At 32.8% G+C, this 26,908-nt stretch overlaps 1 protein-coding gene across 1 annotated transcript in view; it reads left to right on the plus strand.

Annotated features, from left to right (window-relative positions):
• FGF10 (fibroblast growth factor 10) overlaps nucleotides 1–26,908 on the plus strand; it is a 145,074-nt gene that overhangs the window by 113,767 nt on the left and 4,399 nt on the right. The window contains exon 3 of the mRNA XM_074282558.1: nucleotides 20,648–20,751. Coding sequence (XP_074138659.1) covers nucleotides 20,648–20,751 — 104 coding nt within the window. The remainder of the gene's footprint in view (nucleotides 1–20,647; nucleotides 20,752–26,908) is intronic.

Below are 26,908 nucleotides of genomic sequence, written 5' to 3' on the forward strand. Positions count from 1 at the left end.
TGGGGTAAGAAGTTTATTTATTTATTTACCAGCTTCTTCCCAGACTGGGGTGGGTAGAATGCAAAGACCTTGTGCCTGAGGTAAGAGAGAGCTCTGGGAGAGAGTTCCCCTCCCCTCCTCCCTGGAAATGCCTCAGAAGTGTTTAGCATGGCTGGGCTGTGAGGAGTGCCCAGTGAAGGACGCTGCTGTGTGGCCTAGCAACTGCCCTGAGGTTTAAGGCTGAACAATGAAAGCATCACAGAACCCAGCCAATGCATCCCTTGGGGCCGTGGTTGTCAGCACCTGATGTGAAAAGCCCCTGAGCTCAAACCAGAAATGTCTGCCCAGAAACCTCAGTCTCTGCTACAAAGGTTCTGCTTCTCTGGGAGTTCTGCTTTTCTGGGAGTTCAGCTGCTGCTAGAATTCCATTCCTGTAGGCTGAGCCACGCACTATGTGGATTAGAGGCTGCCTCGGGCTGTGTCTCCACTGTTCAGGCTCTCAAGTACCCCAAGGAGTAGTCCCAGGCAGAAGGAGTCTGCACAGTCTACACAGCCTTGATGAGGATATATATTAGGTCACTTCCGGATTGGGGTGGATTTAGGATCTGGCTTTATATTTTAAAGTGGCTTGATTTCTCTTCTGAACTCCTGATTTATAAGCAGAGAAGAGCTTACAGCCTATGTCAGATTACTCTATCTCAGTGGCTTCTCTGATCCCAGAGTTCTCCACAGCCTGATCAGCACAGTGTGATAGCACCCTGTCCAACCCTATCTGTGCTGGCCTCTTTTTTCTTTTTTTTTCCTCCCCTTGGAACCGACTTTTTCTGTTGAAATTCCAGATTCTCTTCAGCTGGTAAGTTGTGCTTCTAATCTTTGTGGATTTTATCAATCCAGCTTTATTTTGAGGCTGATTTAATTAATTGGTAATGAGGGAAGAAGGGAGCTTACAAATTCGCCTGTATCTTCTCAGCCATCTTGGCTCTGACTTCACTTTGCCCAACTTTATGCCAATAAATTTGATAACCTAAGTGAAAAGGATCACTACCTACAAAAATATAGCATTCCCAGATTAACAGAGGAGGAAATAAATTGCTTAAATAGTCCCTTTTCAGAAAAAGAAATAGAACAAGCTATTAATCAACTCTCTAATAAAAAATCACCAGAACCAGATGGATTTATATGGGAATTCTACCAAAAATTCAAAGAACAATTAACTCTAATATTATATAAACTATTTGAAAAAATAAGGGGTCCTACCAAATTCCTTTTATGACACAGACATGGTAGTGATACCCAAACCAGGTAGATTGAAAACAGAGAAACAAAAGTGTAGACTAATCTCCCTAATGAATATTGATGCTTAAATCTTAACTAAGATATTAGCAAAAAGACTATAGAAAATCATCCCAAGCTTAATACATCATAATCAAGTAGGATTTATACCAGGAATGCAGGGCTGGTTCAATATTAGGAAAACTATCAGTATAATTGGCCACATTAATAACCAAATTAATAAAAATCATATTATCATCTCAATAGATGCAGAAAAAGCATTTGATAAAATTCAACATCCATTCCTCTTAAAAACACTTGAGAATATAGGAACAAATGGACTTTTCCTTAAAATAATCAGTAGCATCTACTTAAAACCATCAGTAAGCATCATTTGTAATGGGGATAAACTTCAACCATTTCCATTAAGATGAGGGGTGAAACAAGGTTGTCCACTATCACCATTACTATTCAATATTGTATTAGAAATGCTATCTTTGGCAATAAGAGTGGAGAAAGAGATTAAAGGAATTAGAGTAGGTAATGAGGAAACCAAATTATCACTCTTTGCTGATGATATGATGGTATACTTAAAGAACCCCAAATATTCTACTAAAAAGCTATTAGAAATAATCCACAGCTTTAGCAAAGTTGCAGGATACAAAATAAACTTGCATAAATCATCATCATTCTTATATGTCACTAACAAAATCCAACAGTTAGAGTTACAAAGAGAAATTCCATTTAAAGTAACTACTGATAGTATAAAATATATAGGAATCTATCTGCCAAGGGAAAATCAGAAAATATATGAGCAAAACTACAAAACACTTTCCACACAAATTAAGTCTGATCTAACCAATTGGAAAAATATTAAATGCTCTTGGATAGGGCGAGCAAATATAATAAAGATGGCAATACTACCTAAACTATTTATTTAGTGCTATACCAATCAGATTCCCAAAAAACTATTTTAATGACCAAAAAAAAAAAAAACACAACAAAGTTCATATAAAAAAACAAAATGTCAAGAATTTCCAAGGAATTAATAAAAAAAAATAATCAAATGAAGGTGACCTAGCTGTACCAGATCTAAAATTATATTATAAAGCAGTAGTTACCAAAACCATTTGGTATTGGGTAAGAAATAGACTAATTGATCAGTGGAATGTGTTAGGTCCAAAGGACAAAATAATCAAGAACTTTAATAATCTAGTGTTTGATAAACCCAAGGACCCTAGCCTTTGGGATAAGAACTCAATATTTGATAAAAATTGCTGGGAAAATTGGAAATTACTATGGCAGAAACTAGGCATTGAGCCACACTGTTTAACACCGTACACCAAGGTCAGGTCAAAATGGGTTCATGACCTAGGCATAAAGAATGAGATTATAAATAAATTAGAGGAACATAGGATAGTTTACCTCTCAGACCTGTGGAATGGGAATTAATTTATGTCCAAAGAAGAACTAGAGATCATTATTGATCACAAAGTAGAAAACTTTGATTATATTACATTGAAAAGTTTTTGTACAAACAAAACTAATGAAAATAAGATTAGAAGGGAAACAACAAACTGGGAAAACATTTTAACAATCAAAGGTTCCCATAAAGGCCTCATTTCCAAAATCTATAGAGAATTGACTCTAATTTTTAAGAAATCAAGCCAATCTCCAATTGATAAATGGTCAAAGGATATGAACAGACAATTCTCAGATGAAGAAATTGAAACTATTTCTACTCTTATGAAAAGATGTTCCAAGTCATTATTAATCAGAGAAATACAAATCAAGACAACTCTGAGATACCACTACATACCTGTCAGATTGGCTAGAATGACAGGGAAAGATAATGCAGAATGTTGGAGGGGATATGGGAAAACAGGGACACTGATACATTGTTGTTGGAATTGTGAATACATCCAGCCATTCTGGAGAGCATTTTGGAACTATGCTGAAAAATTTATCAAACTGTGCATACCTTTTGACTCAATGTTACTATTGGGCTTATACCCCAAAGAAATCTTAAAGAAGGGAAAGGGACCTATATGTGCAAGAATATTTGTGGCAGCCCTCTTTTTAGTGGCTAGAAACTGGAAGCTATGTGGATGCCCATCAATTAGAGAATGGCTGAATAAATTGTGGTATATGAAGGTTATGGAATATTATTGTTCTGTAAGAAATGACCAACATTATAATTTCTGAAAGGGCTGGAGAGACTTACATGAACTGATGCTGAGTGAAATGAGTAGGACCAGGAGATCATTGTATACTTCAACAATACTATATGATGATCAATTCTGATGGCTGTGACCATTTTCAACAATGAGATGAATCAAATCATTTTCAATAGAGCAGTAATGAACTGAACCAGCTACACCCAGCAAAAGAACTCTGGGAGATGACTATGAACTACTACATAGAATTCCTAATCCCTCTAATTTTGTCCGCTTGCATTTTGGCTTTCCTTTACAGGCTAATTGTACACTATTTCAAAGTCTGATTATTTTTATACAGCAAAACAACTGTTTGGACATGTATACATATATTATATTTAATTTATACTTTAACATATTGAACATGTATTGGTCAACCTTCCATCTGGGGGAGGGAAAGAGGGAAAAAATTAAAACAAAGGGTTTGGCAATTGTCAATGTTGTAAAATTACCCATACATATATCTGGTAAATAAAAACTATTAATAAAAAACACTTTATAGATATTCATATAGATATACCAATACTGACCCAATAGGTACTTTCTTTCCTTTTCATATTTTATTTGGGTGAAACTGTGATCTCTTTGACATGGAGATGATTTTTACTATTGTAGATAGGAACTCCTCTATACCTTCTCACACTGTATGCATTTCTTACTCCAAAACTCTAACATAACATGTTGGAGGGATGTCCAGAGGAGTCTTTTTGGGGGCTTTCTAAGGTTTCATGGATACCAGGATAATAGGTGACTGTTGTACTTCATTCTTGTGATGATATTAACAGAGTAGGCATTTGGGAGAAAGTATATAGGATCAGTTTTCAGACTTAATATTCATGTAACTGTCAGTTCTTGGGTCAGGAATATGATAGATTTAATATTGATAACCTTTAAAAAAGAATTGAAAACTGTTTTCTTGTTTGCACCAGTTCACTCATCATCACACAGTTAAAACTATCTTCTATGATTCACTCAATTGATCGATCATATGCACAATTCCAGTATATAAAGTTAATGTCTCATTCCTCAAGCTTTTGATATTGATTCTCAAAAAAGATTTTGTCTCTCTGTCTCTATGTCTCTCTGTCTCTGTCTCTGTCTCTCTTTCTTTCTCTTCCTCCCTTTCTCCCTTCCTTTCTCCCTCCCTCCTTTTCTCCCTTCTTCCATCCTTTCCCCCACCTCTCTCTCTCTCTCTCTCTCTCTCTCTCTCTCTCTCTCTCTCTCTCTCTCTCTCTCTCTCTCTCTCTCTCTCTCTCTCTCTCTCTCTCTCTCTCCTCTCTCTCCCCTCTCCTTCCATCCCTCCCCCTCCCCCTTTCAAAACATTCCAAATACTTGAAACATATCATCAAAAACAAATTATTTTGTTGTGTCAGGCATTTCACTGAGTCCTCAGAATACAAAGAAAAGTGAACATTAGTCCTCCTCTTAAGGAGCTCTTATTTTGAAGAAGAAGACAGCATATAAATAATTAAGTAAATAGGAGGATACAAAGAATAAATGTGAGGTGATCTCAGAGGAGAAAGCTGTAACAACTTTAGGGACTGGAAAAGATCTGCAGAGAAGGTAGAATTTCATTTGAGAAAAAGCCATAGGGCTTAATGGGTAGAGGGTCAATATTTGAATGAAAAAGCCTACCTGTCACACAGACCTGGCTGCTTTCAAAATAGAACTTACAGAGAAGTTGCTAATGTGCACTGGTTTCCATACTGGGATGACACCTCCCATTTGGACAGAGTTTAAAAAAGAAATTCTTGGAACTATTTAGTAATATTTGGTAGATATTTCATTGCTCTATCTTTAGGGGAAACATCTGCACTGGCTTATTTGAATAGTGCCTTGAATTAATTCTACTTCTTCAGGATGACCCTATTCCTTATCAGTGAGATGGAATGTACTAGCTTAAACAGAGCAAACTCCTCTCTGTGCATACAAGTTAAATATATTTCAGAAACAAATGTTCCAGAGATTGTAAAACTCAATCTCCGAACCTACACAGAAGCACTCTTGGAAAGAAGCACTGTTCTGACAATCATATGTCAAAATTTACTCCTATTTTACATCAATGTGTGAAAATGAGCAAATCATTTCCTTCCTGGTGATGAGGTATAGATTTGGGATACCCAAATGAAATTGAGGTCTAGGGACAGGTTTGGGGTACAGGGAGTCAAACAGAGCTTCCCTGCAACCCATTTGGATTCAGCACAAGGATAAATGAAGTCTTATAGCAGCATAAGAGTCCCCTATAAAGGAATTTAGAGACCTGAAAACCTAGTTTGATAAAAGAGGTTTATTATGGGGTTTAATATGGGGAAGTAAGGTTAAAGTCTAGTTAGTAAAATATGTTAAGTAAAGAGAAGAGGGCACTGGAAACAGTATTCTAGTGGCAGAGAGTCCTTGGTGCCAGGCATGGTGCTGGCATATTTCCACCCTCTGCAAAGAGAGGACTCCAGCTTGGCTCTTTTATAATTAGAGATTTAGCTAAAGGGGTCCGTGAGGTGGAGTCTCAAGGTGGCTCCTCAATGAGTTTCAGTGAGGGCTAGAATTTGCTTGGTGGGGGTTGGGAAACCTGAGCAGATCATTAGAATGGGGGCTGGGACAGCCCAAGTTGGCTGAGATCCGATGGGGGCTAGGACAAGCCTGGATCTCCTATTAGAATTCTAAGGGCTATTTTTAACCAGAAATCAAAGATCCTAGCTTCTTGAATTGATAATGCATCAGCTAGGAGGGGTTGGGAATCAGAAAAGAATAAATCAATCTGAAAGGACTAGTTTCTTAAAGAGACCACAACCCAATTCATTGGGACCTCATTGATAAAATAAGGGAACTCAAAAAGATGAAATCTCTGGTTCCCCATTAGCTTTAGAATTCTACAACTATTCAAGTCATGAAAAAAGATCATTATGTTCTGAGTATTTCAGTATATAGGGAAACATATTATATCTTATTTTCTATTATATTATGCTTCGAATATCCTAGTATGTAAAAAAGACAATATATCTTCTTTGCTATTCTATAACTTCATTAGTTTTTGAAGCACTAATGGAGATGGTATCTGACACTTAACTTAGTGAGCTAAACTGAAGATATGATTGAATGGTGACTTTCTCCAGTGACACACTGCACTATGCAGAATATAGTGTCAACCAGAAAGAAATCTTACCAAGCATGCTTGACCAAAACCCTGTTGTAGCAGCTTTCATTTGGCATGTTGCTTGGTTTTACTAGTTCATAACTCATTCCTAATGTTGTTTTGCCTTCTCTGTAGATTTTTCCAACAATAACATAGCTTGCATTAATGTTCTCATAGCTTTGTGCTGCTGGTATTTGGAAATTGTACATAGACAATAAATTGCACTCTCCCTTCTGGGAGAATGAAGAAGTTATTTAGTCACCAGGGGAATGCCCCTAGACATTTGGGCATGGAATATTTCCTTCCTATAAGTGAATGTAGGACAACTAATCTGAATGTGACTCAGAGTTTATGGCTAGAAAAAGAGACATGGATGCCTTTAAAGAACTGGGGAAGATTTTTTTTTTTCCATGATGCTTTTAAGGATCATTCTCTGATTTTTCCTCAGTCTGACTTTTGGCTGTTTTTATGAAAATATGAACCACATATCCTTTTCCTCGCCTGAAAATATAAGAAGGGTACTATGATTTTAGAAGTTGTATTTGGAAGTAATATTTATTATGGAGAAAGTTACAGTGATTTTCAGTAATAATCAACATAATCATCATAATAACAGCATTGATACAATGCTTTAAAATATCAGAGTACATTATAAACATTATTTATCTGACCCTAACTACAATCATGGGAGATAGGTGCTATTTATTATCCTTATTTTGCTGTTAAGGAAACTGAATTAGGAAGAGATTATGACTTCCCCAGGTAAGTGTCTGAGATAGTAACTAAACTCAAGTTTTCTTAATTCCAGATCCACACTCTATTAATTATACTATCTAGTTACCAATACAGAATATGTTTAGCAACTACTAAAAGGAAGAATGGAGGAAAGAATCAAACTCAAGAGGTATTTGTTTTAAAATAAATAAATTAAAACCCTTATGATTAAAAATTCCACCTAAAAATCTTTGCATAGCATATCTTAGAAAAACTAATATACTGTTTGTATACATTTATTGTTTTACCTAAAATTATTTGATTACTTCCTTCTAAAATGGCAGAGTTAGATTAGATGGCATCTAAAGTCTCATTTCTCCTTCCCTCCCTTCTTCCCTTCCTCTCTTTCTCTCCTCCCCTTTCTCTTTATCTCCCTTCCTCCCTCTTTCCTTCTTCCTTCTTCTTCCCTACCTCTCTCCCTTGGAATCCCCTCCCTCTCTTTCTCTCTGTCGTTCTCTCTTTCTCTCTTTTTTTTCTCTTCCTCTCTCTGTTTCTATCTCTCTGTGTTTCTCTCTTCCTCTCTGTCTCTCTCTGTTTTTCTCTCTGCCTCTGTTTCTGTATCTCTAATTTCTCTCTATCTATATACTAATATATGCAATATGTGTATATGTGTATGCCATCTTATGGTCTCAGATTTTCTGATTATTCTTCTATGTTACATTCCATATCACTTATATTCAACTATGCAAAAAAAAAAGTCAGAAGACAACTATTACTATAATAGAGACAGTAAATTAAAATAATCTACATAGTTCTTTTCCTTTAATAAATAAACAAACAAAAACTATAATATGGGAATTCCATCTCAGGGACAAAATAATAATACTATATGGGTTCACATTTTTTGTAGCAATTTGACTACACTCTTCTCTGGTATTTACTCTCTTCTTGACGTTATTGTGACACTATCATTCTCTTGGTTCTTTTTCTGCTTGTCTGACTACCCCCTTTTTTGGATTATCAAGTATAGCTGTGCTCCAAATGTAGCTATTCATGTTAGACTCAGTATAAGGTAATAATAATAATAATAATAATAATAAACTGGCATTTTATAGTATCTAATATATGCAAGATAATATTATAGCACTTTACAAATATCTCATTTGCCCATCACACACAATATCCCTTGAAAATACATTTTATTATCTTTATTTTGCAGTTGTGGAAACAGAGGCATACTTTCTCTTGAGTACACCAAAATCCTTCACTACCCTGTTTCACAACCTTGTTGAGTCATCTTCAAATCATTCTCTGTCATTCCACATATGCAAACAATTGTATAGTTTATTGATTCGACCTCCACAACATTTTGAGTCTGTACTTTTTTTTCTGCAGTTACATACCTTCAAATCTAGTAAACTCTCATATTGTACTTTTGATGCTCACTAGCTATGTAATTTATTTTGAGCCATTTAAACTCCATGAACCTCAGTTTCCTTACCTGTAAAATAAAGAGTTTAGACAAAATGATCTTTGAGGTCCTCTCCTGTTCTTAATTCTGTTTTTGTCTACTACTATTTCAATAACTTCTTCATTGTTCTCCCTTCCTCAAATCTTCAGTCTCTAAATATTTCTTTATACAGCAGTTAAAGTGATACTACTACAGCAGGAATCAGACTATGATGGTGTCTTTTATCGGTAAACTTCAAAGAGCTTCCTATTATTTCTAGGATCACTCCACATTATTTTATTTGACATCTAAAGCCTTTAAAAACTTTGTTCCAATCACCTTTTCATGTTTACTACACATTACTCTCCTTATGTGCTCTGGTCCAGCCAAACTACCCTTCTTGTAATTCCTCAAAAATAATATACTAGACTATCTCCATCCCTGGAATGTTTTTCTCTTAACCTCTGCTTCTTAGAATTCTTAGTCTCTTTCAAAACTTTTTTTAAATTAATTTATTTTTTAATTTCATAATTATAAAAAATTTTGACAATATATATGCATGAGTAATTTCTTTATAACATTATCCCTTGTATTCATTTTTCCAAATTTTCTCCTCCCTCCCTCTACTCCCTCCCCTAGATGACAGGCAATCCCATACATTTTATATGTGTTACAGTATAACTAGATACAATATATGTGTGTAAATCCAATTTTCTTGTTGCACGTTAAGTATTAGATTCCAAAGGTATAAGTAACCTGGATAGAGAGATAGTAGTGCTAACAATTTACATTCACTTCCCAGTGTTCCTTCTCTGGGTGTAGTTGTTTCTGTCCATCATCACTGGAAGTGAGTTGGATCTTCTTTATGTTGAAGATATCCACTTCCATCAGAATATATCTTCATACAGTATTGTTGTTGAAGTATATAGTGATCTTCTGGTTCTGCTCATTTCACTCAGCATCAGTTCATGTAAGTCTCTCCAAACCTTTCTGAATCTATCCTGCTGGTCATTTCTTACAGAGCAACAATATTCCATAACCTTCATATACCATAATTTACCCAACCATTCTCCAATTGATGGACATCCATTCATCTTCCAGTTTCTAGCCACTACGAAAAAAGCTGCCACAAACATTTTGGCACATACATGTCCCTTTCTCCTCTTTAGTATTTCTTTGGGATATAAGCCCAATAGCAGCAATGCTGGATCAAAGGGTATGCACAGTTTGATAACTTTTTGGGCATACTTCCAAATTGCTCTCTAGAATGGCCAGATTCTTTCACAACTCCACCAACAATGTATTAGTGTCCCAGTTTTCCCACATCCCCTCCAACATTCATCATGATTTGTTCCTGTCATCTTAGCCAATCTGACAGGTGTGTAGTGGTATTTCAGAGTTGTCTTAATTTGCATTTCTCTGATCAGTAGTGATTTGGACCACTCTTTCATATGAGTGGATATAGTTTCAATTTCATCATCTTAGAATTGTCTGTTCATATCCTTTGACCATTTATCAATTGGAGAATGGTTTGATTTCTTATAAATTAGGGTCAGTTCTCTATATATTTTGGAAATTAGACCTTTATGAGAACCTTTAACTGTAAAAATGTTTTCCCAATTTGTTACTTCCCTTCTAATCTTGTTTGCATTAGTATTGTTTTTTTTTTTTTTTTAATCAATTGGAGAATGGCTTGATTTCTTTTAAATTAGAGTTAATTCTCTGTATATTTTGGAAATGAGGCCTTTATCAGAACCTGTAACTGTAAAAATGTTTTCCTAGTTTGTTGCTTCTCTTCTAATTTTGTTTTAATTAGTTTTGCTTCTACAAAGGCTTTTTAATTTGATGTAATCAAAATTTTCTATTTTGTGATCAATAATGATTTCTACTTCTTCTTTGGTCACAAATTCCTTCCTCTTCCACTAGTCTGAGAGGTAAACTAATGTCTCCAATTTATTTATGATTTTGTTCTTTGTGCCTAAATCATAAACCGATTTTGATCTTATCTTGGTATATAGTGTTAAGTGTGGGGTCCATGCCTAATTTCTGCCATACTAATTTTCAGTTTTCCCAGCAGCTTTTGTCAAATAATGAATTCTTATCCCAAAAGTTGGGATCTTTGGGTTAATCAAACACTAGATTGGTATAGTTATTGACCATTATGTCTTGTGAACGTAACCTATTCCATTGATAAACTAATCTATTTTGTAGCCAATACCAAACGGTTTTGGTAACTACTGCTTTATAATATGGTTTTAGATCAGGCAGGCCCCCTTCATTTGATTTTTTTTTTATTAATTCCCTTGAAATTCTCGACCTTTTGTTCTTCCATATGAATTTTGTTGTTATTTTTTCCAGTTCATTAAAATAATTTCTTGGGAATCTGATTGGTATGGCACTAAGTAAATAGATTAGTTTAAGGAGTATTGTCATCTTTATTATATTCACTTGGCTTATCCAAGAGTACTTAATATTTTTCCAATTATTTAAATATGACTTTATTTTTGTGGAAAGTGTTTTGTAATTATGCTCATAGAATTCTTAACTTTCCTTTGGTAGATAGATTTCCAAATATTTTATGCTATCGACAGTTATTTTGAATGGAATTTATCTTTGCATCTTTTGCTGTTGGATTTTGTTCATGATGTATAAAAATGCTGAGGATTTATGTGGATTTATTTTGTATCTTGCAAATTTGCTAAATTTATGAATTATTTTTAATAGCATTTTAGTAGAATCTCTGCGGTTCTCTAAGTATACCATCATATCATCTGCAAAGAGTGATAGTTTGGTTTCCTCATTGCCTACTCTAATTCCTTTAATCTCTTTTTCTACTCTTATTGCCAAGGCTAGCATTTCTAATACAATATTGAATAATAATGGCGATAATGGGCAACCTTATTTCACTCCTGATCTTACTGGGAAAGGTTCCAGTTTTTCCCCCATTACATATGATACTTACTGATGGTTTTAAATAGATGCTCCTGACTATTTTAAGGAATAGTCTATTCCTATACTCTCAAGCACTTTTAGTAGGAATGGATGTTGGATTTTATCAAATGCTTTTTCTTCATCTATTGAGATGATCATATGGTTTTGTTAATTTGGTTATTGATATAGTCAATAATGCTAATAGTTTTCCTAATATTGAACCAGCCTTGCATTTCTGGTATAAATCCTACTGCATCATAATGTATTATCCTGGGGATGATTTTCTGTAATCGTTTTGCTAATATTTTAATTTAAGATTTTAACATCAATATTCATTAGGGAGATTGATCTATAATTTTCTTTCTCTGTTTTCAACCTACCTGGCTTAGGTATCAGTACCATGTCTATGTAATAAAGGGAATTTGGTAGGATTCCTTCATTCCCTATATTTTCAAATAGTTTATATAGCATTGGAGTTAGTTCTTTAAATGTTTGGTAGAATTCACTTGTAAATCCATATGGTCTTGGGGATTTTTCTTAGGGAATTGGTTAGTAGCTTGTTCTATTTCTTTTTCTAAAATGGGACTGTTTAGACTATTTACTTCTTCCTCTTTTAATCTGGGCAAGCTATATTTTTAAAGGTATTCTTTCATTTTATTTAAGTTATCAGATTTATTGGGCAAAGTAACTCAATTATTGCTCTAATTTCCTCTTCATTAGTGGAACTTTTAAGACTAAAATGTTTCATTTTTAAGAATAACAATTTGATTTTCCTCTTTCTTTTTTTAAATCAGATTTAGTAAGGGTTTGTCTATTTTGTTGATTTTTTTCATAGAACCAATTCTTAGTTTTATTAATTAATTCAGTAGGTTTGTTTGTTTGTTTGTTTGTTTTACTTTCAATTTTATTGATCTCTCTTTTTATTTTTAGAATTTCAAGTTTAGGTGCAGCTAGGTTGCACAGTGGATAGAGCACCAGCCTTGAATTCAGGAGGACCGGGATTCAAATCTAATCACAGACACTTAACACTTCCTAGCTGTGTGACCTTGGGCAAGTCACTTAACCCCAGCCTCAGGGGAAAAAAAAAAAAGAATTTCAAGTTTAGTATTTGACTGGGGGCTTTTAATTTGTTCTTTTTCTAGCATTTTTAATTGCAAGCCCAATTCATTAACCTTCTCTTTCTCTATTTTATGCAAGTAGGCCACTAGAGATATAAAATTTCCCCTTATTACCGCTTTGGCTGTATCCCACACATTTTGGTATGATGTCTTATTATTTTAATTTTCTTGGATGAAGTTATTAATTTTGTCTATGATTTGCTGTTTCACCCTATCATTTTTTAGTATGAGTTTATTTAGTTTCCAATTATTTTTTGGTCTATTCTCCTTTACTATTAGCCTTATTAATTCATAGGATCACAAAATCATTGATAAAGAATTTGGAAAAATTAGACCCAGATTAAAATTTAATTAGGAAATATTTAAGAAAACAAAAATAGAGTAAGACATGAATAACATTACATTTTAAAACTAAGTTACTACGTGCACGGATCTTTATGTATGGTTCTTGTTTTAACATTGACAGCACTGATCTAGCCAACCATCTCAGGCACAGCTAGTTAAATAGCTTATATGAGATCAAAGAAGTGGTAAGTTATAGATCCAGAATGAATGAGTGGAGACACTATATACTGGACCTCTTTATGAGGAAATTCTCTTGGGAAAATATGCCAACTGTGCTTATCAGAAATTGTATTTAAGATCTATATTACATATACCAAAGTTTTAGTATTAATAATTATGATTACAATAAGTCAAAATAATTTAGATAATATAAAACTACCATTTGTTTTGCTTACATATAATATAGTTGGTGTAGCCATTATTATTATTCATTTATTACTGTCCAAAGAGTTTAGACTATAAAAGAATATTAGAATATCTTTTGAAAACTATAAAGGGATTATGTGTTAATTCAAACTATAAAATTACAAATTAACTACTATATGAAAAGAACTGCTGTGCTATTTTTCCATGCCAGTTATGCATAATATATTACAGTATATTGGGTTGAAGTTATCTAATCTTAAATTATCAAATGGACACTAAAATAAGTAAAATATTAGAATGTATTAAATTAATAACACCCTTACTTGTCACATTCATAATAGTAGTTTAAATATCTATATCATTTTCAACCCATTATAATCTTAACTCTATATGTCAGAAATTTAGAGTATAAACTGGCATCTTCATCAATTGATACTATCACCAATTTAGAAGGAAAAAATAGAAAATAAAAGTCTATGAAATGAATAGAAACAAATCATATACTCTACTCTTAAGGGCATTTTTCAGGAAATAAGTCAGAACTTATTTGTTTTTATTTTACTTATTATTTCTAATGAGCTTGGTGATCTGATTTTCCAGCCTACTTAACATAAGGGAAAATACCTCTAGTCTATAATATCTAGATATCATAACTAGGGTCAATGTCATAATTATATTTATAATAATGACCTTTAGGTATTAAAAACAAATTACACTTTGTACCATGTACTTTGTATAAAAGGAGCAAGAAAATGGATGATACATTTTGGAAGTATTTCAACCAAAAATTTTTTCCTCTTTTATGAGGTAAATTTTAATAATTTAGAAAATTATCTTTCTTGAAAGACCTAATCCCCAAATTTCAGATAAATGGTATTTCTTCAGAATAAGTTTTATTATTTAATAATTGTTTGTATTTGTCCAAAGGTGGTTAACAAATGCTTAAAATTAGAAAAGAATTATCTCACCTAACCACCTTATCTATTTTGTGGTAATTAATTGCTTTAAATTTGGTCTAAATTTAACAGATTTTCTATTTCAGATTACTGTTATGTTTAATATTTTTGTTCCATGCATGGCTCTATGTTTCAATGCTAACTTATACTTAGAATAGAAACTCACAACATAATAGAATAGAAATTCACAATGAAAAAGCAGTTTGTGTACAGTTATCGAAGTTTATATTCATGTTAATGAAAACTCAAAATAGTGAAAAATATCAATCTCAGTAGGAAATATATGTGATCTTCCCTAGGGTTCATCCATGCTCATCTGAATAAAATGTTTTGTACCTTCTGGATTACTTTATTTTTCTCTCCATTTCCTGTGAGTGTTGAAGCATCAAATTAATCTTAATAATTTGAATTTCCAAGGAAGAGAAGTCCCATTTTTCCATTTTGATTTGGCTGATGATTAGATCAAGCATTTGTAGGACATACATGTTTATTTAGTATTTACTTAACATAGTCAAAAGCTATCTTTTTATGGTTTGCAGGATCTCTCATGAGGAGATGAGACTGATAATAATTCCAAACCACATTTGAAGTCAGCCCCATATTCTTATTTGGGACGGTCACATATAATTCCTGTGGGATAATAGTGAAAATGTGATAATAACCCTAAGGAGTTCCCTTGGTTTCATGAACTTTAGATATAAAAGATTGTTTTGGGATTCTGACAACTTTCATACACACCAAAGCAAAAAGCACAGAATTTGTGACTTGTATTATTTGAACAGTGTAATACTTTGCCATGCCTCCTAAAGCTATCAACATGTGTAACACTACAATATGTTTGATCAGTGTACTGAATGAAAAGGACACAACTGACTAAATCTAACTTTTAAAAATTTGTCACTATATACTAGATGTTTTCATATTTCACATGAAAATTATTGGAAAATTATAGGAAAATACCAGTTAGTAAATGAATTATTTCTGAATTTTAGCCTTGATAAACACCAGATAATGTGATTTGATTTAACTTTATTGTCTACATTCTAGTCTTCTAAGAGATAATAATATTCACTTTTTGCAAATCATTTTTCATTTCTATAATTTCATCTTCTCCACTTTCCACCAAGTGTATCGGTATTATCAAAAATATACTCTTGACTAGATCTCTCCTGCCCTAATCTTTCACAAATAAGAAAAATTACATGAAGCAACCTTAGATTTTCATGATTAAAAATATTTTACACACAAACCTAATGAAAGCCACAAAACCATGTTACTTTTCATCTTGGAGTCAACCTCCTCCACATAAAAGTGATTGTAGCTATAGTTATTATTTCCTGAATGAAGGGGATTCTAACAATTCAATATTTAAAAAGTATTTCTATGTGATTCATTTTGGAATAGAAAAAAAATAGGTCATGTCATCAAACTTAAAAAATGACCACTCAAGAAATTCTGATCAACATTGGGTAAAGCATGTTCCAATTAATAATCCAGGTTCAAGGTAAAAGAAATTGAGGACCTTCATGGAAGGCATTATAAATACCATATGTGTACAAAGACTTGATCTCCATGCTTTCCAAGGGAACAATGACTGAAAAGCCCTGTTATATTTGTTTCAAAAGTATGCTTCATTTTTTAAAAAAGTAATTTTTTGTGTAATAAACCTGCTATATTAATCATGGCACATAAGAATTTCTCTTGGGGATTTATCAAATGATAAAATCAATTCCACTTACACATTCCATTTCTATTCAATATTAAGAAAATTTTGACTGAAGAAAAGGAGTATTTGTATCAATTAGCTTTATCTGATTTTTTTTTCCTTTGGGGAGGAAGATCATTTTAAGTTTCTCAATTTTTTTAAAAACATATGATTTTTTATTGGTGCCTTTTGACTTTATATCACATTTAGTTTTAAATATATCCCTTTTTCCTCTTCAATGATCCATCCTTTTTCCCAAATCTTTTTTTTAATAACTAAAAATGTTAAGCAAAACCAATCAATACACCAATCATGTCTGATAGTACATGCAGAGTTTTACACCCAGAGACCATTGCCTCTGCAAAGAAGAATGTTCATTTTCCTGCATTTTTCCACAAAATAGTTTTGTTTCATTCGGTTTTATGTTTCTTTCTCTCCCCCTCTCTCTTTCCCTCTTTCTCTCATATATATGTGTGTGTGTGTGTGTGTGTGTGTGTGTGTGTGTATACTTAGAGCCAATCATACAATTGGAGCCAGTGCAAAAAATGTTTTTTCATTGTGTGTGGGGGGAGGGGATTTTCAGCCTAAAACCTACCATTGTTTGTGTTTTACTTGCTTAGTTTTCAAGAACCCAGTATCACTTCCACAGAATAATGAGGTATCACTGTAAATATGTAGTGGAGAGACAGTACAACATTACAAGTTTGAAACTTGAAATAAAATTAGTTCATTTATTGCTCCATTTAATGGGCTTCTGGCATTACAGATTGTGTATTTGTGAGTGAGGAAAGCTCAAGGTCAAATTCTACCTTATATACTTATTAGTTGTGTGTTATTGAGCAAGTCTCTTAACCTCTGTTTGCCTCAGTTTCCCCATTATAAAATGAGAATAATAAGAGCATGTAACTTCCTGGGTTTGCTGTGAGAATCAAATAAGAAAACAGATGTAAAGCATTTTATAAATCTTTAAAATATTCTGCATAGATAGTCATTATTTTTATACCTATATCTTTGGAATGATTGATTCTGCAAGTATTAAGGCAAGTAAAGTTTTCTGTTTTCCCAACAGAACAAACAGATAAACCTGACTTATAGTATGGTGGGTGACTAAAAAAAGTGCTTCTGGTTGTTAGCTGTAGTAAATCTGTGGCTGTTTGGCTCCAGTACACTTTTGTGGTAAAGGCTGACATTTCAACCTAGAAGCAATGTATTCAGCCACTTCATGGCTACAGGACACAGTTGAAAGATAGGAGGAAACTTCTTTAGTAGATGTCAGAGCAAATGATTTTTCCCCTTCTTGGTGGGAAGGACAAAATCATTGTATAGATAAGGGGTATCACTGTTCATTTTAAGAATCATTGCTTCACTTCATCACTGAAAAGAAAAGGAAAAAATAGTATATTCTTTTATAATCACCTTTGGGCTATAGCTGTAGGTCTTTTAAAATATACTCCATTTTACATACCCCAAATGTTCAGTCACCATTCTGAGAAAATTTCCAAAGCTCATTTGAGAAAATGCTACTCCTGATCCAGAAATTTAAACTTTCAAGTGGATAGATATTAAACTGTCTTCCTAGACAATTATATATATATATATATATATATATATATATATATACATATATATATAATTTTTTTGATTTAGAATTTTTTTCCACAGTATATATGCATGAGTAATTTTTTTATAATATTATCCCTTATATTTATTTTTCCAAATTATCCCCCCTCCCTCCATTCCCTCCCCCCGATGACAGGCAATCCCATATATTTTACACGTGTTACAATATAACCTAGATACAATATATGTGTGTAAATACCATTTTCTTGTTGCATATTAAGTATTAGATTCCGAAGGTATAAGTAACCTGGGTAGATAGACAGTAGTGCTAACAATTTACATTCACTTCCCAGTGTTCCTTCTCTGGGTGTAGTTATTTCTGTCCATGATTGATCAACTGGGAGTCAGTTGGATCTTCTTTATGTTGAAGATATCCACTTCTATCAGAATACATCTTCATACAGCATTGAAGTGTACAGCGATCTTCTGGTTCTATTCATTTCACTCAGCATCAGTTCATGTAAGTCTCTCCAAGCCTCTCTGTATTCCTCCTGCTGGTCATTTCTTACAGAGCAATAATATTCCATAACCTTCATATACCATAATTTACCCAACCATTCTCTAATTGATGGACATCCATTCATCTTCCAGTTTCTAGCTACAACAAAAAGAGCTGCCACAAACATTTTGGCACATACAGATCCCTTTCCGCTCTTTAGTATTTCTTTGGGATATAAACCCAGTAGTAGCACTGCTGGATCAAAAGGTATGCACAGTTTGATAACTTTTTGGGCATGGCTCCAAATTGCTCTCCAGAATGGCTGGATTCTTTCACAACTCCACCAACAATGTATCAGTGTCCCAGTTTTCCCACATCCCCTCCAACATTCATCATGATTTGTTCCTGTCATCTTAGCCAATCTGACAAGTGTGTAGTGGTACCTCAGAGTTGTCTTAATTTGCATTTCTCTGATCAGTAGTGATTTGGAACACTCTTTCATATGAGTGGATATAGTTTCAATTTCATCATATGAGAATTGTCTGTTCATATCCTTTGACCATTTATCAATTGGAGAATGGCTTGATTTCTTATAAATTAGGGTCAGTTCTCTATATATTTTGAAAATGAGACCTTTGTCAGAATCTTTAACTTTAAAAATATTTTCCCAATTTGTTACTTCCCTTCTAATCTTGTTTGCATTAGTATTGTTTGTACAGAAACTTTTTAGTTTGATGTAATCAAAATCTTCTATTTTGTGATCAATAATGATCTCTAGTTCTCCTCTGGTCATAAATTCCTTCCTCCTCCACAGGTCTGAGAGGTAGACTATTTTCTGTTTCTCTAATCTATTTATTATCTCATTCTTTATGCCTAAATCATGGACCCATTTTGATCTTATCTTGTGGTGTTAAGTGTGGATCCATATCTAATTTCTGCCATACTAATTTCCAGTTTTCCTAACAGTTTTTTCCAAATAATGAATTTTTATCCCAAATGTTGGTATCTTTGGGTTTGTCAAATATTAGATTGCTATAGATGTACCCTTTTTTGTCCTTTGTATCTAATCTGTTCCACTGATCGACTGGTCTATTCCTTAGCCAATACCAAATGGTTTTGGTGACTGCTGCTATATAATATAGTTTTAGATCAGGTACACCTAGACCACCTTCATCTGACTTTTTTTTTCATTAATTCCCTTGAAATTCTTGACCTTTTATTCTTCCATATGAATTTTGTTGTTATTTTTTCTAGGGCACTAAAATAGTTTCTTGGGAGTCTGATTGATATAGCACTAAATAAATAGATTAGTTTGGGGAGTATTGTCATCTTTATTATATTCACTCGGCCTATCCAAGAGCACTGAATGTCTTTCCAATTATTTAAATCTGACTTTATTTTTGTGGCAAGTGTTTTGTAATTTTTCTCATATAGACAATTACATATTTTTTTAACAAAAGGCACAAAATCTTTCTCCTTTCTATCATGGGGTCAACCCTCCCTAAGTATTGGGGTCCCTGGTGTGTTTGCCTAGGAATGTAAATAGATGGAGGTGACAAGGACACATTTCCAAACATAGTTGTACTAGAATTTCCAATTTATTTCACTTATTTCAAATAATCAGTTATAAAACTACTGAATTTTCTCCCTTCTGGTTTTGTCGATTCTCTCCTTATGAAATATGGATAACAATTTGGATATGTTGGGTATAAAATGTGGATAACAACTCTTTACTAATACTATGACTTTTACATTTCCCAAAAAACTTTTTCTTTTTTTGGAAGAAAATATTGCCTCTCTCTCCCACTCCCATGGCTTTTTGACATTGCAAAGACAAGGTTAATGTATTATAGGAACTAGTCTTTCTATATTCCAGAATGAATTCCAAAAATGAATTTATCAGCTAAATATAGCCAAGAGATTCAGTATATTTAAAATGTCCTATAAGGAAGAAATAATTTGCCACTATTTTTGCAGATTGAGGTAAGTCTGACATATTATTGACATATGTTATAGATTTAATTTAATGCTGTAATTCAGATGTATGTTCTGATAAATTTTGAGTGAAATCTAGACTAAGATAGGTAGAGTTGTTTTAATATTTATGGAGTTGAAAATGCAGAATTAGCAAAGGAAGTTTTTAATTAAAACAATGTTTCTTTATCAATGCTTATAAGAGAATGGAGATGAATGCTTTACTCACTGGTCATTTGTATTTTTAACTTGATTTTTTCCCCTTCGTTTTGAAGTTATTTATGTTCTCAGATCTCAGCAGAAAATATACATTCTCTCCTTAATTAATAAAAAGTATGATGCTAAATTCTTTCAGGATTTCTTCTTCTTTAATGGGCTTCTGGAAACTCATAAATATTGACCATTCCCATTTCTATTTTTCTGAAATTTTAGGTATCCTGGAGATAACATCAGTGGAAATAGGAGTTGTAGCAGTGAAAGCCATTAACAGCAACTATTATTTAGCCATGAATAAAAAAGGAAAACTCTATGGTTCAGTAAGTATACTTTTTAGTTTCAAAATTGACTTTAGTAAGTCTTTATCATCATTTCAGGATTTTGACCCAATGTCACAAATAGTTCTGTTATTAATAGATTGCTTGACAATAAAACTGCTTGGGCAATAATTCTCCAAATTTCAAGTGCTGACCTTCCAGCTTCTTTGACCAGACAAAGCTCCTGCTGTTTATCTGTTTGCTGCTACTGATCATCAGTAAATATTTTGACCTGGTAACTGGTAAGAACTCTCACAGAAATTTTTGGTTAAGTTGGTATAAGAACTATTCTTAAATTTCAAGAGAATCATTACTTTACAAAGCCATTTTATTTTAGTCAATTTGAAAAACCAGACTACAGGCATAGTAGTGTCATGGCTATTAATGGAATCTAGCTATGGATTACCAGTATTCTCTGAATACTACAAACATCCTTCTTTATTTTTAGTGAGGAAAATAATTAACATATTCATTATATTTCCTTTTTTTCTAATCAAATATCCCATTGGCTGTCTTAGGCCCTTAAAAACAATCATTGACGCCTTTCTGAATGATTACATATTGGAATTTCACACACACACACACACACACACACACACACACACACACACACACACACACACATACACACACACACATATATATACATTTGCTACTTTGTAATAGTGACCCTAAAAACGTCTTTTTAAAAAGCCTTATTTAAATTGCTGAATGAATATTCATTATAAGTGAAGTGTGACCTATAATCATAAATGATCCAAATTTTTAATTAACCTCTAAAAATGTCTTTGAAATATGTGAGTGTATGTATATGCACATATAGATAGTGAATATATGAATTTCAATGATAGCTTCTCATACATATATGTATAATTTACATGTGTGTGACACTATATATACCAACAAGTATATATTGACCACCTACTATAGGCCAGTTAACCTAGAAGATAAATAATAATATCAATTTGAAAGACTTTTTGTAGCATATTAATATTTACAAATAACTCGACTTTGATTTCATTTGATCTTGACTACAGTTTGAGAAAATAGATCATCTATTATTATTTTCATTTTATACATAGGGTAAACTGAGACTTAGAGAGGTTAAATGAATTATTTGTGCTCACCTAACATCATGAATAAAAATTTTGAAATTTGGAGCCATATTTTTCAATTCAACATTTTTTTCCCACAATGTCCTGTTTTTCCCCCAAAATGTACATGGAATTTAGTTTCCAAGTAAAAAGATAAAAGTATTTTACATGAGATAATTGTTTTAACTATAACTGTAGATGCAATTGTAATTCATTCTATACTGTTATAATTAAAGGGGCTTCAAGGAAGATATAGAACTAAATCTAGGCAATAAAAGATGGATAAAATTTAGAAAGGGGCTATGTAAGCAATTAAAAAAAGAGAATGGAGAAAAAAGGAAAGGCATAAATATCCAGAGAAATAATAAACAGAGTGTACAGGAGAGAATATCCAAAGAGAGGCTCCTACAGGGAAGCAGTAATACACTAGTTGTGTGTCACTTTCCTTATCTTTAAAATAAAGATACTCATACATCTTATATCCATGAATGTGGTGATGATCAATTGAGATTATACATATTAAGTGATTTCTAAAACTTTAAGCTTTATGTATGTCATTATTTTTTTAATTATAATAAACCAAAGAATAACTTGATCTTTATCCTTCAGATGAAGGAAAATACAGTGTTCAATTGTTTTTGAAGATAAGAAATAGGTTAAATTGCCAGTCAAATGCTAATAGATGCCATTAGAAAAATGAATAACCAGAGTTTCAGATTAGGGGGGAATTGGGTGAAGGTGCATTCCATTGTACTGGCCCCAAAGCTAAAGTAGGAAATGCGTAGTTGAATTTGAAGACTTTGAAAAGAGTAAGCTAATTGTAGCCTAGAAGCTCCTAAATATAAGGAATAGGCAAAAGGCAAATCTAAATTAGAACTCATATAAGCTGCAATATATTATTACTATAGACTATGCTTATAACTTGAAATAGAAGTAGATACTCTATAGAATGAAACATATGTGTATTATATAAATAATCAAATATATTTAATATATTTGTGCATATACACACAGTTGTATTTAAGTTATTTCAATTTTATCCAACTCTTCAGGCAAAGATACTGGAATGGTTTATCATTTCCTTCCATATATATGTACATGTGTGTATGTATGTTATATATATATACATATATATACATATATGTATATATATATATGTATACAAAGCCAATTAGAATTGAATTCAATTTTATATATTACAGGAGACAATAAGAATTCTTTTCTAAAAGAATTTTAATTCAATTTGTAGTTCAAAGTGAGAATGAATTCTTTTGACTGATTCAATATAGGAGAACTATGTTATCTAGTGGAATAATATACCCAAGAAGTAGAAGTCAAAATTTGAAGTCAAACATTTTTCAGATTTGTGATAGTGACAAATATAAATACTATTTGAGTGGAAGAAAGATTTTGCTGCCTTAAACAATACTTTCTCCTTTCCAGCTTTTCTTCCACTTCCACAAATAAATTTAGATCAGTTAAGCCATTAATAATGACTTGTGATTTCAAGTTAAAATGTTATATTAGCTTAAACAAAACACCACAGTGGTGGATTTAACAGAAGCACAATTTATTTTGTCATATTTTAACAAAATTTGAATTGAAAATGACCTCTGAAGCCAGTTAATCCAATAGCTACCTAAATAGAATCTTTTCAATACTATATATGACATATAAGTTCATCTAGGCTTGGCTGGTTTTAATTGTAAAAATCCACTGTCTGAGGGAACCCAAGTTTTTTCTTATATTAAGTAAGAATTTGCCTGTTGGAAATTTCTATTATTTCTGTTCTGCTTTTTTTTTTTTTTTTGGATCAAACAAAATAATTTTAGTTTTTCTTCTATAATATTACTACCCTTAAAATGTCTGAAGGCGGTTACTATGACTGTCTAAGTCTTCATTTCTCCAGATTAAATGGAGAATTTATTCTTTCATCTGAGCCATATGTAGCATGGATTCTTTTATTATTCTGGTTAACTTATGCATATATTGTTGTTATTGTCACTTATGGGGAGGTTATTTTGTTTTGAGGCTAAATCTCTTCCTATCTTTCCCAGACTGGAAGTAATAGTGGCCATTCAGAAACACCATCTGATTTATCACAGAAACTCTGATTTGCTCATTTTTTTACCTGGGTCAGTTTACCCCTTCTTAAATCAGTCTGGTGGCACACTGCTCTAATGGACTTCTAATATGTTCTGTGCCAAGGATGAGGACATGCAATTGGCTTAGACCTATTGTAGCTCAGAATTCCTAAATTTAAATAGTTCATGACTTGGCCTCCCCAGTAGCAAGGATTATATACCTGCATCCTTTTTAGCTTATTAATAACCTTACTAAAATGTGGTGTCTAAATATTTTAGGGCAGAATATGGAAGAAATATTACCTCCCTGGTCCTAAATACTGCCTTTCTTAATGTACCATAATGGTTAAAGTGCTATTATTTATTGCCACAGTAATTTATCAACTCATATTAAGCTTATATTTCCCTAATGTCTTTAGCTTTATATTTGTTTTTAGACATGGTGATATCTAGCAATGTCTCCTACATCTCTTTAATTTTTTTAATCTCCTTACTTTTGAATTTTTTTTTTTTTTTGGCAATTGAAATATAAGACTACTCCAGCAGTTCTCAACTTGTTTGGTCTCAGTTCCCCTTTTGGAACTTAAAAATTATTGAGAATCCCCAAATATCTTTCATTTATGTGAGTTATATAGATGGATCATTAGAAATTAAGATATTTTATTTTTCTTATGAAAATAGTTTTGATCTCTGGGGTCTCCAAGGGTATTATTTTAAGGTCATATTTTAAGAATAATGGCAATTTCTTTCCATTTCACCTTATTGGATTTGATCCAATCTTCTTGCTTTCTGAGATATTTTAGATCTTAACCCTGATTTCTATCTAATATTACATTTATTACTCCTTATCTTATATCATCCACAAATTTGATAAGCACATCATTTATTTCAGTATTTATTGAAAAAATGTCAGACAATACACAGACAGATACAGATTGATCCTTCATGCATTTACTAGAGACAACCTTTCAGGTGACAGTAAATGGTTAATGCTCACTCTTTGGATCTAGCAATTCAACTGATTCTCAAAAAAATTCTCTAAAATACAGAAACAGATAATTAAATGAACAGAGGTTTGAATTGTGGTAACAGAATTGTACCTTTTGTGTGTCCTGGCAAAATCATTTTAAGTTTATTACCCTCTGTGTTCTAGAAAATAGTAAATAGCAAATTGTTTCCCCAGATTATCATGAGGATCAAAGGAGATAACATATCTAAAGCACATTGAAAATCTTACAATGCTACAAGATATAATTTCTTATTATTATTATTATTATTATTTAATCATTAGCAATTATAAGAGTAAGAGATAGGGAGGGAGAATATTGCAGGTATGAGAGACAGCTGGAACAAAGGCATGGAGACAGGAATGTTGCCTGTGACAAGTGAGCTAGCATGGCTGGGTCAGAAAGATATACAGGCAGATAAATGTGTTATAAAACTGGAAAGATAGGAAAGGGCCATTTAAAAAACATTTTAAATGCAAAAAAGAGGCATTTCAACTCTATCAGTGATAGGATATCACTAAAATTTATTAAGCAATAGAGGGAAATGTTGAGTTTGGCTCTTCAGGAAAATCATTTTACACCACAAGTAAGTGGTGACTAGACTAGGAAGACTTAGGGTTTGAAATTGACTAAAAAGCTGTTTGTTGTAATAGTTTGAGATCAAGATAATAAGATCCTGCCTCAGGATAATAGCAACAGCAGAGGAAGAGAAGAGATGCATACAAGAGATGTTGTATAGAATGAAATACCAAGAGACAGAAGTAATAGTGAGAATCAAAAATGACAATAAAGTTGTATACCTGGGTGACTAGAAAAATATAACTTTGGTAATAGGTAAGTTAAGAAAAGACTTAGATTTAGCAGGAAAGATGATGATTTTTGGTTTGGGACTTCTTAAGTTTGAAATGCCTATGTATCTAAAAAGGCAGATGTTAATCCAAGATAGGAGACTGAAGCTAGACGTATAGATCTGCAAGTCATCTGCATAAGGATGGTAATTAGATCCATAGGAAGAGTTGAGATAACCAAATGAGAGAGAAAAAATAAAAGGATCTAAGATAGAGCTTGGGAAATGTATCCACATTAAAAAAAAAATATGATGTAGATAAAACTCTAAAAAAAGGAAACTGAGAAGGAGCATTTAGAAAGGAATGAGAAAAACCAAGGAAGAACAATGTCATGAAAACCCAAAAGAAGAGATAATACTGTTCAAGAAAGGTAATCAAAGAATTGAGAGGATGAAAAGATGAGACTTCATTAATTGCCATAAAATTAAGAGATCACTAATAATGGAGAGAACAATTCATTATTTGATGATCAGAAATCAGATTGCAAAGGGTTTAGAAGAAAGTATGAGAAAGGCATGTTGAAGGTTGGCAGGTAGAGAGATTATTTTTAGTAATGTTTATCTGAGAAAGGGAAGAGAGAGATAGTATTGATAGCTAAGGGGATAGTTTGATTTGAGGATTTTTTTGAATATGAGATAGAACTAGGCATGTTTCTAGATAGCAGGGAAGAAACCAATAGATAAAGAGAAAGCTAAAGATTACCAGTGGGGGGAAGAGTGTTTATTGAGGGAATCTGCCAAAGAAGAGAAGAGAGAAAGAGGGATAGTGTGTGTGTGTGTGTGTGTGTGTGTGTGTGTGTGTGTGTGTGTGTGTGTGTAGGCTGACAAGAAGAAGGGTGACCTCTTCATCAGAGTGAGAAAGGTCATAGTGGGGGATAATGTTAGGAGAGATGAGAAAGGGAAAAGTTGGGGATAGAGAGTGATATGACATTCTCACTTGTAGTGATGTGATTGAACATAGAAGGGTTGGAATAGCCTTTGTAATGAGTAGTATACAGAAATGATTAGAAAGAGTAGAAAGAGTTATACTTATTGATGAAAATCATAAAATAAAATACTACATTTACTTTCACTACAGACACTGCAAAGAAGGCTTATGTAGTTATTTAGTGGAATACAATGTGAAGA

This window comes from Sminthopsis crassicaudata, chromosome 1 (genome assembly GCF_048593235.1).
Source record: "Sminthopsis crassicaudata isolate SCR6 chromosome 1, ASM4859323v1, whole genome shotgun sequence".
Taxonomy (NCBI): domain Eukaryota; kingdom Metazoa; phylum Chordata; class Mammalia; order Dasyuromorphia; family Dasyuridae; genus Sminthopsis; species Sminthopsis crassicaudata.